Here is a 16192-nt window from a genome sequence, read left to right as displayed (position 1 = left end):
CAGCCCCCGCTTGTAAAGTAGTGCCATCACATCGCGGTACGGTGCTCGCTGTTCCAACACCGCCGGGGTATAATCCTCGTAGAAAGCAATTTGTTGACCGTCGTATAGCATCTCCGCTCTTCTCTTCCTGGCCTCCCGAATCACCCCTTCTTTAGTTTGATAGTTATGAAACCTGATGATAACGGGCCTAGGCTTTTCACCCTGCTTCGGTTTAGCTGCCAGAGACCTGTGTGCGCGGTTCAATTCTGGAGGGTTAGGGAGGGTCTCTGCCCCAAGAATTTGGGGTAAAAGGGTGGCGAAGAAGGATGTTGGTCTCGGGCCCTCAATCTGTTCTGGTAGTCCAATGATCCGAAGGTTGTTACGTCGCCCTCAAGCCTCGAGGTCCTCCGCCTTAGCCTTTAGCACCGCATGGCCGGCCCTCAGATCCGCACATGTAGCCTCCAGCGACGTTATTATTTCGCTTACAGATTCTGCATTCTCCTCCAGGGAATCGACCCGCTGTGCATTGTCGGCCACGTCCGTTTTCATTTGGTCAACTTTATCTTCCAAAGCGGTAATGGCTTTTCTGAACTCGGTGGTCATAGCCTCTTTGTGGCTTTCAAGCAGGGCGGCCAGCCAGGCCTTGCTAAAAGTATCGTCAGCCTCTTCCTCGTTCGGAACATCGCCCCGTTTTGGTCTTGGAGTCTTGGATGTCATCTTTGCGACGATAAATACTTAGTTAGCTATATCGATGTTAGCATATAAACAAGAATTGTGAGGTTTTGGAGTCTTAAAACGTAGTAATTAAAAAAACATGAGGGAGAGAGGGAAAAACGCGTCCTACTCACTGCTCACCATACCGGAAGTCCGCTGTGAGGACAGTTTAAACCTAGTAGAGCAGATGGATGGATGGAGACCTTGATACTTAATTACTTAGGCCTTTAAATTCCCAAAGGAACATAGGCCATCGACGAAGCTCCTCCATCCTAGGGCTGACCTTCGAAGTTTTTTTTGGCAATTGAGGCTTCGGGGCCGAGCTTCGATTCTAACTCGAAGCTTCGAGAAGAAAAAAATAAATATATATATATATAATTAATTGTAATATTATTTACATTTTTAATTTAAAAAAAAAATTATCTTATGTTGTGGGACTTGTACAGCACTTTGGTAAACATTGTTGTTTTTAAATGTGCTCTATGAATAAAGTGGATTGGATTAATTAATTAAGTAGCGCCTTTCGTGACTGTGACGCAGCCAACAAGGTTTCACTCGGCTGCACTGCCTGGGTGCAGTGGGGCTGCTCTCACAGCCAACGACATGACATTACATAATTGTGTTGCAACCATCGTCTATCAAGCAAACAATTATATTATATTTAATTTATAATTTATAATTATATCAGACAATGCACCTACAAAAGCAGATGATTACAATTAAATTAGCCAACTTGGTAACACATTAGTCATAGCAGCATAGGCATAGCCTTATTAATGTTTTGTGTGGCGTCGCCGTCGTGTACAACGATACTTACGTTTTTTAGGTGATTTTCACAAAGTTGTTGTAGAGTTGTGATATGCCATTTTCTTCTGGCATATCTGGCACTCTGCTTTTTGGGCATTGTCTTTGCATATTTATTTTTATTTTTATTTTATTTTTCACATCTTTTCCAAAGTCACGTTTTTTTACATTTTTGCATGGACACTTTCCTTTTCTTTTCCAAAGTCACTTTTTCACATATAAAATTTTTCTTTACATTATGAATTCCGCTTTTTCATAGACAATTTACAATTTTGTTTCAGTGGTTACGAAAGTTTGCATAAACATTTGAAACATTTTCCTTTTCTTTTCCAAAATCACCTCTTCACATTTTACAACAACCTTTTCTTTTCTTTACAGTATGATGTTCCATTTTTGCATAGCCAATCTACTAATTTTTCTAGAATAAGACAACCACCACCACAAGACAAACAAGACTCACAGGACAGGGCATTGGTATATGAGGGATAGCCGTTTTCGTTCTTGTTTGGTCTGATCCGTTTATGGTCCTGACATTAATTTCCCAGTTATTGCATAATGTTAGCTGCCTCCCATACTCTACATTCTTCCCAACATTTAACATATAACATTTAACACGTTATTGAATTCGACCTCCAAGCGAGGGGGGAAACACCCGCTCCTCTTGGCATAAACCCCGTTGGTGTGCGAGGGAGAGCCCCTCGTTAGGGGGGGGCCCTGCGCTAAGGGTGTGTGACGAGGCGTCTATCCGAAACCCCTCCATCCCTTGGTCCAACGTGGGCTGCTAAAGAAAACCTACACTAATAAAATGACCTTACCCCTCCCGGGCGCGTGAATATTAAAGGCAACCAACTTGTGTTCAGCTTTTCGTTCAGCGTTTCTCTGATTGGCCACACGGCCAATCAATCAATCCACTAGCACACGCCCTTGCGGCAAGAGAGACGCGGCAAAAGCGCTGGTCGAACCAGCGGTGTTCTGTTGTGTGACTGTACTACAGCGGTGTTCTGTTGTGTGACTGTACTAAACTCTTCCACCACATGACCGACATTTGACATACAGTACACCTCCTATCTATGTTGGGATTATGTTTGGTCATGACAAAACAATAAAAATCGCTACTGTTAGTAAACTGCCACCACCCACTTCAATGACAGAGCTCTCATATTTGCGAATGCATAAACTATATCTTAAATTATGGCTATGTGTCTAATATGGCTGTCGCGAAGTCATTGATAAGCGACAGCCATATTAGACACATAGCCATAATTTAATATATAGTTTATGCATTCGCAAAATATGAGAGCTCTGTCATTGAAGGGCTTCGTTCTACAACGGAGCACGGTCGCTGCTGCTGGAGCTGGACCGAGTAGAGCCGGCGGCGGTGCACGGAAGCCGGGGTCAAACCACCGCATCGCCCCGCTGACGTTAAAAACGCGAAATAACGTTACATGTACAGTGACACCCAGAGTTTCTAGTTACAGTAGTGACGCGTGAATCGAGATAGTCCTAACACTGTAACAGTGTTTATTATTAAGAGTCAGATAGTCCTAACAGTGTATTTCATAACTGTATGGGCTTTGTTTATACATGTACAGTGACGAGTGAATCTACCGTTGGTTGTTAAAAACGCGAAACATAATAATCAGTCAGCAGCGCTCCACTGCTACCGCAGCCCAACACAAGTGCATTGGAACAGCAGCCCAACACTACACAAGTTGGTTGCCCGCGCTTGCTCTTTGGATTTCATTTGGGACGTGGGATGGCTGCGCTTGCCTGCGCGTGGGGGCGGGGGGGCGCGGCCAATCAGAGAAAAGCCGAACACAAGTTGGTTGCCTTTAATATTCACGCCTTAGTAAACATTGCCATGACCACAGAAACAAGAGGAGTCCTATGGTTTCTTTCTCATTGTTTTTTAAGGATGTGTGTACTCGCTGAGCCTCTCTCTCGCTCTCAGTGCAGCGGCCCCTCTGTCTGCCGGGTGCTGGTGCCGTCGGCTCGTCCCGTCTCTCGCGTTCCGAGGCGCCTGAGGCCCCGGTTCCCTCCTCGCCTCCTCCTTCCAGTACTTCTTTGAATCTTCATGTTGGAGTGTGGGGTCTGGAAGCGGGTTCCTTTTATCTTCAGTGCTTTTTTAATGCATGCTTCTCTCGGCACCAGCTCCTTGGTTGTATATTCATGTTCCATACTCTTCTCGTGACTTGTCGGCACGTTGTCATCTTGCCACATTTTATTTAAGCTAGCGACCACGTTAGCTTCGATGTCGAACTCCTCTGTGGTCTCGTTTTCGAGTTTTTAAAAGTTTTTTCCCTTCTTTTTTGGTCCTTCCCTTTCCTTCTTCCACTCATCTACCTTTTGATTTAGATATTTGTGTTCATTGAATTCTTGAAGTGGAAGAATTATATTCCGCCCGGGAGAGCGGTCTTCTATGCGTCTGTGCCCTCTAACGGCATACCGGAAGTCCGTCTTTGCATATTTTAAAGTGTAACCACACGTCTGATGACTTCTTCGTCGACATGTCTGCTGCACATGTCCTTTCAACACAGATAATCTCCACGTGCTTGTTGTAGAGAGGTGGAGTCGAGGCGCCGCTTACTTTCGTTTCATTGGAATGGAGGCGCACGATTTTGGAGAAAGAAAATTTTTTTTTTATTATTTTTTTTAAACTTCGATTTTCTTTTTATGTTCGAAGCTACTCCATCCTCTCCGTTCTTGTGCCCTCCGCTCCAAATCTTGCCAGGACAGCCCTTCTTTCTTCATCTCCTGTTCTGTGGTTCTTCTCCAGGTGGTTCTTGGTCTGCCTCTCTCCCTCCTGCCCTGTGGGTTCCACATCAGTGCCTGCTTTGTGATTGATTTCTTTCTTCTGAGTGTGTGACCTATCCACTTTCACTTCCTCTGCCGGATTTGGATTTCTATTGTGTCCTGTTTGGTGAGTTCCCACAGGTTGGCGTTAGAGATGGTGTTGGGCCAGTATATTCCCAGGAGGCGTCTGAGGCACCGGTTGGTGAAGGTCTGCAGCTTATTGAGTGGTGGTGGTTTTCCAGGATTCTGAGCCATATAGTAGAGTGGTCTTTACGTTTGAGTTGAAGATTTATAGCTTGGTCTTGAGTTTTTTGCCTTCCAGATATTGTTTAGCATGTTGAATGTTGTCCTTGCCTTTCCAATCCTGGCTTGGACTTTGTCTTCCGTACCCCCTTCCACAGAAATTATGCTTCCAAGGTATGTGAAGCTGTTTACATCCTCTAATGCAGTGGTCACCAACCTTTTTAAGCCCAAGATCACTTTTTTTTGGTGAAGGCAAGATCTACCTATTGAAGCGTTGAGAGAAAAAGACAGCCAAGATTGTACTTGAAACTAAATGACTTTTATTTGCCTGTATTCTAATTACATGCAATGCTTTGGTCCAACATTAAAACGTCAAAGTAGAACTGTAATATGTACTTTCTCAGTCAATGCTAAGTGCAGTCATCTTATGCAGCATCACTTTTCACATCAAAACAAAAGTAGAACTGTAATGTGGTCTTTCTCATATTATTAACATTGACAAACATATTTACAATTAGCATTTTATAAAGTAGAACTGTAATGTGTACTTTCTCAGTCAGTGCTAAGTGCAGTCAGTGCTAAGTGCAGTCAGTGCTAAGTGCAGCATCACTTTTCACATCAAAACAAAAGTAGAACTGTAATGTGGACTATCAGGGAAAGATCTAAAAAAAGAAAAGAAAAAAAAATGTAATATAAAAAAAAAAATATATAATAAAAAAATTAAAGAAATTGCAGGGAAAGATCTACAGGGAAAGTCTCAAAGATCGACCAGTCGATCGCGTTCGACGGGTTGGTGACCACTGCTCTAATGGGTTTTGTTCCATGGTTATGGGTGTGTTGTTCTTGCTGGAGACCTTGATGCTCTCATGTTATTGGTAGGGACGTGACGACGTCCCCATCAAGTTTTTATTGCCCCTGATTCCCATCCGAGTCATTTAATATTGAGTATCTACTGATACGGAGTCCCGATCCAATATTTGTATTTCCCTAGATAATATGACTGCATACTTCAAGTATAATAAAGTTAGTAAAACCAATCCAATGTAGGTAAGATATGCTTGGTATAGTTGAATAGCACTGTTTAAGGAAAAATGCCTGCATCACACCTTTCCCTTCATGGTTTTCATTTATTCTTTAACAAAAAAAAGATCTGATTTTTATCTGAGTTAATACAGCAGATACCGATCAATACCAATCAATTAAAATATGCTGTGATCAGCTCAGATTCTGATCTATCGGATCAGGATATCCCTAGCTTTTGGTCCATTGGCTATGTGGATACCTTGTCGATGTTCAATAAGATCTCCTGGGTGTCTCAACAACCTGTTGTCATGGTGACCTGTTGCCCCAACAACCAGTTGTCGTGGTAACCTCCCTCCTCCTCATTCCTTACCAGGCGGAGGCGGTGATGCTGGAGATGCAGGACCCAAAGACTGGAGTGAAGTCACAGCCACAGAGACTGGTTATCACAACTATACCCCACGCAGTTACTGGTGAGGAGGATGTGACACACACACACACACACACACACACACACACACACACACACACACACACACACACACACACACACACACACACACACACACACACACACACACACACACACACACACACACACACACACACACACACACACACACACACATATAGACAAAGTCATATGTAATTCCCCCACCCCCATACACATTAACAAACACACACATACCCCATGGCCCACACACTCACACACATTAACAATCACACACACAGCTCCTGTGATGTGTGCGCTGCACACACTTGATGCTGATCAATTGGGATTGGAGTGATTGTGCCCGCATAGTCTCACTGGAGGAGGATACCTGGTTACACACTCAAGAGCTAGAGATTCCATCTCCATGACAACCTGCATGGCCTCAGAGACAGAGGAGGAGAGAGAGAGAAGGAGAGAGGAGGAGGGCAGTGGATGAGGGGATGGAACAAGAGAGAAAAGAGAGAGAGAGAAGTAATTATAGAAACAGGATCATAGAAGAGAGGGGAGGAGGGGAACCCAGAGTCTTACGTCACAAGCTGGCATCGCATCAACAGCTGAACTGGTAAAAAGAACTGCTACTTACAGAATAAATGAAACCAAGCAGCCATAAGGAAATGTTTGCGGAGGCAGCTGTGAATCTCAATGTTCATACAAGAAGAGTGGGAGGTGGATCGGGTATGCACCGGCAAGCATGCACGCACACACACAAAAAACACACACACACACACACACACACACACACACACACACACACACACACACACACACACACACACACACACACACACACACACACACACACACACACACACACACACACACACACACACACACACACACACACACACACACACACACACACACACACACACACACACACACACACACACACACACACACACACACACACACACACACACACACACACACACACACACACACACACACACACACACACACACACACACACACACACACACACACACACACACACACACACACACACACACACACACACACACACACACACACACACACACACACACACACACACACACACACACACACACACACACACACACACACACACACACACACACACACACACACACACACACACACACACACACACACACACACACACACACACACACACACACACACACACACACACACACACACACACACACACACACACACACACACACACACACACACACACACACACACACACACACACACACACACACACACACACACACACACACACACACACACACACACACACACACACACACACACACACACACACACACACACACACACACACACACACACACACACACACACACACACACACACACACACACACACACACACACACACACACACACACACACCAAAAGCTCAAACAGTGATCTCCAAGCCCATGTGGTTGAACTCAAACAACAAAGAATGGATGTGGCTAATTACTTAAATATTTTCTTTACAAACATAGCCACAACACTGGTTAATAAACTACCCTCCCACTCAGGGCATTTTGGGGTAGAACACATCATAGCCTTCTACAAAGATTTCAAACTGGAAATGGTAACAACAGATGAGGTACTCAAAAAACTGAGCGCCCTCAAACATAACAAGGCCACTGGCCATGACAATATCCCCTCCAAATTCCTCAGAGACTCAGCAGCCGCCATCACCCCAGTCATCACCCACATAATAAACCTCTCCATAAAACAGGGATACGTCCCCAAAAATTGCGAGAGTGACCCCCCTGCACAAAAAAGGCAGCAAATTAGACCCAGGCAACTACCGCCCTGTTTCTATTCTTACCTCTATCTCGAAAGTCATGGAAAAAATTGTCTACGAACAAGTCGAAAAAGAAATAATCTACGAATTCCAATCTGGCTTCAGAACATCCCACTCCACTGACACATGCCTTCTCTATCTGAACGATCACATCAAACAAGAGGTGGACGCGGGCAAATACTGCGGCATGGTCATGCTGGACCTCCAAAAGGCCTTCGACACTGTCAATCACTCCATTCTGATTGACAAGCTAAAAGCAATTGGTTTTGATAGTTCATCAGTGAGCTGGATGCAATCCTACCTGGAGGGGAGAGAACAGATGGTGGAGGTAAACGGTACACTACCCCCCCCCCCCCCCCTCCCAGTGAGCTGTGGTGTTCCACAAGGAAGCATACTAGGACCGTTACTGTTCCTAATTTATGCAAATAACATGTCATCAGCCTGTGACTGCAACTTGTTCCTGTTCGCTGACGACTCAGCCCTGCTGGTCTCTGACAGGGACAAGTTGCAGGTTGAAAAAGCCCTCAGCTCGGAACTCGGCAGAATCTGCACCTGGCTCGCTGATAACAAACTATCATTACACCTGGGTAAAACAGAGTTCATTCTCTTTGGATCAAATAACAAACTCAGCAAGGACAACGGCTTCTCTGTTACAGTGGGTGACAATATTGTCACAAGGAAACCTGGGTTCCATCCTAGAGGCAAATCTTTCCTGTGACAAACTGGCAACCAATGTAATTAAAAAAGTCAACCAACGCACAAGATTCTTGTACCGGATCTCCTCTCTGGTAAACAAGAATACCCTGAAGACTCTACATTAGCACTCATTCAAGGGTACTACGACTATGCTTGCACCTCATGGTACCAAAGCACCTCAAAGGCACTAAAAACAAGATTACAAACATCACAAAATAAACTGGTCAGACTACTGCTTGACCTTACTCCTAAAACCCACCTCACCCCTGCCCATTTTGACAACCTAGGATGGCTTAGAGTAGACGACAGAGTACAGCCACTTGCAATGGGCCTGGTCTACAAGATACACTACACCACTAAGGTACCCATGTACATGTCGAAATAATTCCCAAAGGTCAGTGAATACCACGACCACAACACCAGAGGGAGTTCCACAAATCATGTGCAACCCAGATTCGGCTCAAATAAGGGACTAAACACGTTTAGCAATTATGCCACAACAATGCGGTATAAGAGCAATAACATACTCAATGTTATTGACAATAACCACAATATACTGTAGCACTCTTGTATGCTTGCTATTGCTTCATTTGACAATACCTCTGAATTCATGCCTGCTTCCTCTCTGTTTAGGTGAAGACATTGAGGCATGGATAACTGACAGATTTGAAATAGATCCAGAAGGTAAGCCAAGCCTATAATACACACACACACACACACACACACACACACACACACACACACACACACACACACACACACACACACACACACACACACACACACACACACACACACACACACACACACACACACACACACACACACAGACACACACAGAGTTGGCTGCTCGTCAGTGCCGAACACCTTTCTCCCCGGCACATCGCTGCCTCTGGCTCTCCGCTGACAGGAGAATAACTGTGGACAGGTTCTCGCCCGCTCCCCCCCCCTCTTCTCTTCTCTTCTCTTCTCTTTTCTCTTTCCCCCCTCTTTTCTTATTCTCTTTTCTTTTTCTCTTCTCTTTTCCTTGGTCTCTCACTGTCTCCGTTCTCCCCGTCAAACCCCCCCTCTCTCATTCTCACTGTCCTGTCTGCACCTCATGATCGCTCTTTAACACAGCTACTTTACACACATGAAATTTGGCCCATTGATTGGAAGTTGTGTGCAAATGCCGTCCAATAAATATGACCCCAATCAGCGTGATAGAGGCGCTATAATTAAAGGTCAAAACTTTGAAATACGAAAGGTCATAACTCCTACTGTATGCCGTAAATCCGATTTACATGAAACTTGGTACAGAAATCCATCTCTCATCACTCTACAAATCTGCCTCAAGGACCCATAAAGTCCATTATATTGGATTTTCCTACGTTTTTCCTCCTAAACCTTTTAATATTTGTCTTCTCTCTCTCTCTCTCTCTTTCTCTCTCTCTCTCTCTCTCTCTCTCTCTCTCTCGCTCTCTCTCTCTCTTCAGAGGCTAAAAGTTTTGGGGATATGCTGGTGGCACTTGGATACATCTACCCGCTACAAGACCATAAACGTTTAGTCATCAAGCCAGATGCGTCGCTCTACCGCTTCCAGGTAAACACACAGTATTTTTCTTAGAGCGAATGGATGGTAGACGTGGCCATATTGACGTAAAGGGGAACTACGCCCATTTTCCCAATTCATATATTCCTGTAAACTACTAATGAGTCGTTGCAGTCAACCAGCACCTGCTAATGCGTCTGACCCTTTAGCTCAGCTGGTTAGTGTGACCGCATGTGGATCCCAGGTTCAAATCCACTCAGTTATATTGATGACAGCGGTGGGATCTCACTGCCCTGTTTACATAGCGATGGGGGTGGCTTAACCCCATGAACGTGCAAGGGTGCTCAGCTGGTTAGTGCGGCCGCCTGTGGATCCTATGGTCCCAGGTTCAAATCCATTCGGTTACATTCCTATGGTCTAAAACAGTCCCAAATATTTGAGTAAACATGAACAACTCTCTCCCTAATCCAAAAACTAGAGTGCTAAATATTGTGATGTCATCAAGTATGAACTGGGAAAGAGGGTAAAGATGACACGAGCACAGAGGGGAATGTTTTGAGTATACAGGTACATTTTCTGTTTCAGAACTGAGAACACTGCTATAGAATAAAACTTATTTGGGTATACAAAAAAAAAAAAAACATTCTGTGGGTCCACAAAATCAGTCTTCCATTCATTGTCAGTGGAGCAGCTCTAAACGTTATACTTGATGACATCACAAGTTTGAGACTTCTCTGGTTTCTGGCTTTGAGAAAGAGTAGCTCATGTTCACAAATATTGAACTTTCCTAGGCAATGGAAATAACATATTGGAATTCTTAATTTAGGTGGTGTTCCCCTTAAGTGTGAGTATACCTAAGGCTAAAGTATAACTTCTAGCTAAAATGTGATCAGTTATTCCTGATCAGAGAAGAAAATTATACTACCTCAGTTGCCTGTGCATGACTAATGGACTGGCGGAGCATGGTTGTGTATGTGTGGGGGAGGCAGCCAAGCAAGTCTCAATCAGTCTCCCTGAAGACCTGTCAGGGGTGTCCACTTCTGCCCTTTCTATACAAATTACTATCATTTGTAATTTTTCAATTATTAGAATTATTATTGGAATTTGTAGGGAAAGAGGGCAGAGGTGGATGCATTCGACAGTGATTCAGGGGCTGAATTGACCAATCTCAAGCCCGCCTTCTTTTCTTGATCCTCCAATCACAACTGCTGCTTCCCTCAGACAAAAGAATACCCAGATAGCTCTACCATCCAAACCCATTCCTGATTCTGATTAATAAGGACCACAATGGACATAAGTGCCTTTTTATCATTTGTTCCCATCCCCCAATTTAGCCGTTATGCCAATTCCCTTCCTGGTCATTGCGCTTCCCTACTGTTGGTCTGGGGAGGGTGTAGACTACCACATGCCTCCTCCGATACATGTGGAGGTGCCAGTTGCTTATTTTTCACCTGACAGCTAGGAGTTTCACTGGGAGAGCGTAACGTGTGTGGAAGTTCACGATATCTCCCCCAGATCCCCTCCCTGCCGAACAGGCGCCCCGACCAGTCGCTAAAGCAATGACCACAATTTATACCCCACTGGTTTCCCACCAACTGATCAAGCTGGCGGTACCGGGAATTGAACCCTGGTCTCTGTGGTGGTAGGCGAGTGCTTTGACCTCTACACTACCCAGCCACACCAGTGCTTAGACCTCTACACTACACAGTTGCCCCCATAAGTCATACATTTTAACTTTATTGTGTTATCCTCTGCATCTTTCAATTTGTCGCAATGTATATTTTCGTTATGTAAAATAAATCACATCAAATCAACCCCTTTGATCCCAGACACCATATTTCTGGCCGGCCCAGCAGTGGCCCGTGGAGGACACAGATTATGGTGAGTCTGACTGGGGCTGCAATACATTGGGCCTCATTTATCAATATTTCTGTATGTGTAAAAGGTTGAAGGTTGAGAAAATCCAATTGAGAATTCTATCATAGAAGAAGGTTGAGAATGCCATAATTTACATAAAACACAAAATATGCACGCCAACTCTAGGACTCATCATAACGAGTGGAAATTAGTTTGATGTTGTATATTCAAAAAGCTCTCTGTAAATTGACATTGCTGTATTTTGCTTGATAAACCGTACAGTATATGTCTGATATGATCTTGATGCAGTTATCTTCATTGGTCATTAATGCAGCTTCACAAAATTATGTTGTCAATGTTGTTCTCAAGCTATTTACCTGGCGAAAAGAAACATTCGCAAGAAAGGGATCCTGGAGCTGTATGAGCAGGTGAGAGCGAGGGAGTGTGTGTGTGTGTGTGTGTGTGAGTGAGTGAGATGTAAGACTTGTATAGAATCAGAGAAGGTTGCAGGCCCTTCATGCTCCTGTCTTGAAAAAAGGGAAACCAAAAATTAGCTCACAGTGAGTTTCTCAGTAGCCTCTGTGCACTAAAATGTAATTTTGTTTCCCTCTTCTTAAATGACATGCCAACATTATGGGAAATGTGTGCTTACCATCTACTCGAGAGTCAGACTACTCAAGAAGATATAGAGTATGCCAATGTCCTCTCTGTGCATTCACAGAGGAACCCCTCTTGGGGTTGGACATTTTAACACGGAAATCTATTACAATATTTCATTATAGATTTGAATGACAGAAATGTATTACAAATATTCCTGGGAGGTTTTAATGTAATTTCTCTGCTCATTTTATGCCGGTCTATAATTTATGCTCATTCTATTTTGTGTCTAGTTGTTGTATACCTGCATTGATAACCACGTAACAATCCGGTGTATCTATCTACATACTTGTGTGTCTATATATATATTTAATACGTTTGCGTATTAAAGTGATTCTGATCAGACTGATAGAGGGAGATGCGGAGACACACGGTAGACTGTAGGAGTGGACTAACTCCGACTTATATAATTCAGAAAAGACCTTTGATCAAAAACAAATTGGACACATATCTTAATCAAATTATTCTCCCTAAACTTTCGGAGGACGACGCTAAACAGTTAGAAGCACCGATCACATTAGAGGAACTCAAGAAGGCCATAACCGAAATGAAAAAATGGTAAGGCTCCTGGAAGAGACGGTATCCCATCAGAAATGTACCTTTCTTGTTGGGACATATTTGGACCCTTATTACTAAATATGATCTTATACTCAGTCAAGGAGGGGAGCTTCCATAAACACGACAATATTGCACTCATTTCAGTCCTTCTCAAAAAAGACAAAGACCCCACCGAGTGCGGTAGTTACAGACCTTTAAGCCTCCTCGGAACCGATGTCAAACTGTACTCTAAGGTATTAGCCATCAGATTGCAAAAGCATATGACGTCTTTAGTTCATCCGGACCAAACTGGCTTCATAAGAGGTCGCCTGATCAATGATAACATAAGACGAATACTGCACGTATTAGATGCAGACAAAGAGGACACCACACCTAAGGCGATGCTATCCCTGGATGCTATGAAAGCATTTGACAGGCTGGAATGGTCGTTTCTATGGGCAGTATTAGAAAGGATGGGGTTAGGAAAAGGATTCATTGATATGATTAAAGTATTATACAAGGACCCATCGGCCATGATTACAACAGGCACATTCATCTCCGAAATCTTTCCGGTATCACGCTCAGCCAGACAGGGTTGCCCTCTTAGTCCCGGACTATTCGATCTATCATTAGAGCCTTTAGCACAATATATAAGACAATCCCAATACATAGAACCAATCGTAATCAAGGGCACACAACATAAAATTAGTTTATATGCGGACAACGTAATATTGTTCATGCAAAGCCCCAACACCACATTGCCTCATCTACTCAAGTTGATAGAGAACTTTGGTGATTTATCGGGATTTAAAATAAATTGGCCGAAGTCGGCTTTCCTTCCACTTAACATCCATGCAAAAAAAGACACAACCCTCCCAGGTGCGATACCCATGGTAAAACATTTTAGATGCTTGGGTGTGGAAATATTTCCCACCATAAGACAAACGGTGAAGCACAATTACACAAAAATACAGAACAAAATCAAAGACGACCTGGACAGGTGGGCAAAACTTAAAAACTCAGTACAGGCAAGGGTATCAATAGTTAAGATGGATGTATTACCAAGAATCAACTTCATCAGCTCAATGCTACCGTTACCCCCTCCAGAGGGCTACTGGAAAAGATTACACTCCTCCACATACAAATTTATTTGGAATAACAAACCACCTCGCATAAAAAGATCCACCGCACAGAGAAATAAAGCAGACGGTGGCATGGCAGTTCCAGATTTTCTGCAATATTTTAAGGCTTACACATTAAGACCATTGACAATATGGTTTGATCCCCAGGCTTTGGTATCTTGGAGAGAATTGGAAGAAAACATAGTAGCCCCACAGAGACTGAAGGACATAGCACACACTAAACTTCCAATCAAGCACTGTGAGCGGAAATTTGGCCCCATAATTACCCATGCAATCCGAACATGGCGGGAAACACAAAAAAAATATCCTAACCCTCAAAAATGGCATAATCACACTCCCATATTCAATAACAATGCACTCTTAATGGAAAAACGTCCTATAAGATTCCCTATATGGGAAGAGCAAGGCATACACTCATTAGGGGATATTTTTAATAACCAGGGCTTCTGTAGTTATGGAGAAATATGCACAAAATTTAACCTCACCGAGTCCACATGGCTTTTTTACATACAGTTACGCCTATGTTTGAAGTCTCACAGTGTTCCATTAGACATACCAGTTGAACACCACAGATACCACAAATTCTTCTATGAAAGAGAAACATTGGGAGGTTTTGTATCAGGTTTTTATTATCAATTACTAACGTCCTCGTATGAAACCCTTCAACTAGACACTGTCTGGAGGAGGGATATTCCAGACCTGGAAAGTGACTTTGATTGGCAAGAAGCATGGGCAAATGTCCGTCTTACATCAAGGAACCCGGACCATCAACAAATCAGTCTTAACTATATTCACAGGACATACTTGACTCCTATAAGACTGAACAGAATGGGCCTGAAACAAGACTCAAAATGCTCCCAATGTACAAATGGAGACGAAGGGACATTTATGCACATGTATTGGGACTGCCCACCAGTTAAGGCATTCTGGAAAGATGTGACCCATCAATTATCAAAACTCGTATCTTGGAATATACCAGTACACCCCTCTGTATTGCTTTTGAATGATGTTTTTGAGTTTGCAGTAAATCCACAGCTAAAGAGATTGGTTTTATCGGGTATCACAGTAGCTAAAAAACTGATCGCATCACGCTGGTTTCAACCGGAAAAAATGTGCCGGAAAGTTTGGTCTCTTACATATCTCGATGTGATATATCAAGAAATATCTACAGCAAGAATTCTGGGTCTCAACGAATCCAAAATGTCAATGTGGGTAGAAGTGGTGGAGAGAATAAAAGCTAGCTTATAATGGTAGTGTCTGGTTAGGAGTGAGGGATAATGGAGGTACTATCCAAGGAGGGGTCCGGGAGGGGGGGGTTCGAGCTGGAGCATATGTGTGTAGGGTTTTAGAAAATAGGTATTAGGGGTATGTCCTATATAAGCATTTGTATAATTGTTAATTTCGCTGGATATACACTGTATACGGTAAAATATTATTATAGACTTTTTTTTGTCTTGTTTCTGTACTTGCATGTAATTTTAACCACCTTGACTGTTAGTTTCATTATGCATTATGTGTTGAGTACTGACTTTTAATAATTTCTGTTTTGCAATAATAAAAAAAAAAAAAAAAAAAAAAAAGGAGTGGACTAACTGACTGTTGTCTCATGCCGCTCAGGAGCAGTACAACCGTCTGCACAAGTGGATGAACCACAAATGGGACTTCATTGTGATGCAGGCAAAAGAGCAGTACAGGTCAGTGTAAGAGAAACCACCAATCTATACACCACGACGGCCAATCAATACACATGTGATTAGTGTCAAGAATGTGCTACAATTGTGTGTGTGTGTGTGTGTGTGTGTGTGTTCTAGAGCGGGCAAAGAGCGGAAGAAGCCAGATCGCGTGGTGTTTGATTGCCAGGAGAGAGCCTACTGGGTGGTTCACAGACCTCCGGTGAGAGAGAGAAACCACACACAC

The 16192-nt window shown here is 43.4% G+C and overlaps 1 protein-coding gene across 1 annotated transcript in view; it reads left to right on the top strand.

Annotated features, from left to right (window-relative positions):
- rgs9b (regulator of G protein signaling 9b) overlaps nucleotides 1-16192 on the top strand; it is a gene marked incomplete at both ends in the record, with an annotated part of 70834 nt that overhangs the window by 26199 nt on the left and 28443 nt on the right. Inside the window, 7 exons of the mRNA XM_084323429.1 lie at nucleotides 5930-6026; nucleotides 9185-9235; nucleotides 10027-10133; nucleotides 11912-11963; nucleotides 12309-12367; nucleotides 15893-15969; nucleotides 16087-16168. Of these exons, the coding sequence (XP_084179555.1) occupies nucleotides 5930-6026; nucleotides 9185-9235; nucleotides 10027-10133; nucleotides 11912-11963; nucleotides 12309-12367; nucleotides 15893-15969; nucleotides 16087-16168 (525 nt within the window). The remainder of the gene's footprint in view (nucleotides 1-5929; nucleotides 6027-9184; nucleotides 9236-10026; nucleotides 10134-11911; nucleotides 11964-12308; nucleotides 12368-15892; nucleotides 15970-16086; nucleotides 16169-16192) is intronic.

The sequence above is a fragment of the Notolepis coatsorum genome (assembly GCF_963971535.1).
Source record: "Notolepis coatsorum genome assembly, chromosome: 10".
Classification (NCBI taxonomy): domain Eukaryota; kingdom Metazoa; phylum Chordata; class Actinopteri; order Aulopiformes; family Paralepididae; genus Notolepis; species Notolepis coatsorum.
This window is presented reverse-complemented; position numbering and strand designations above follow the sequence as displayed.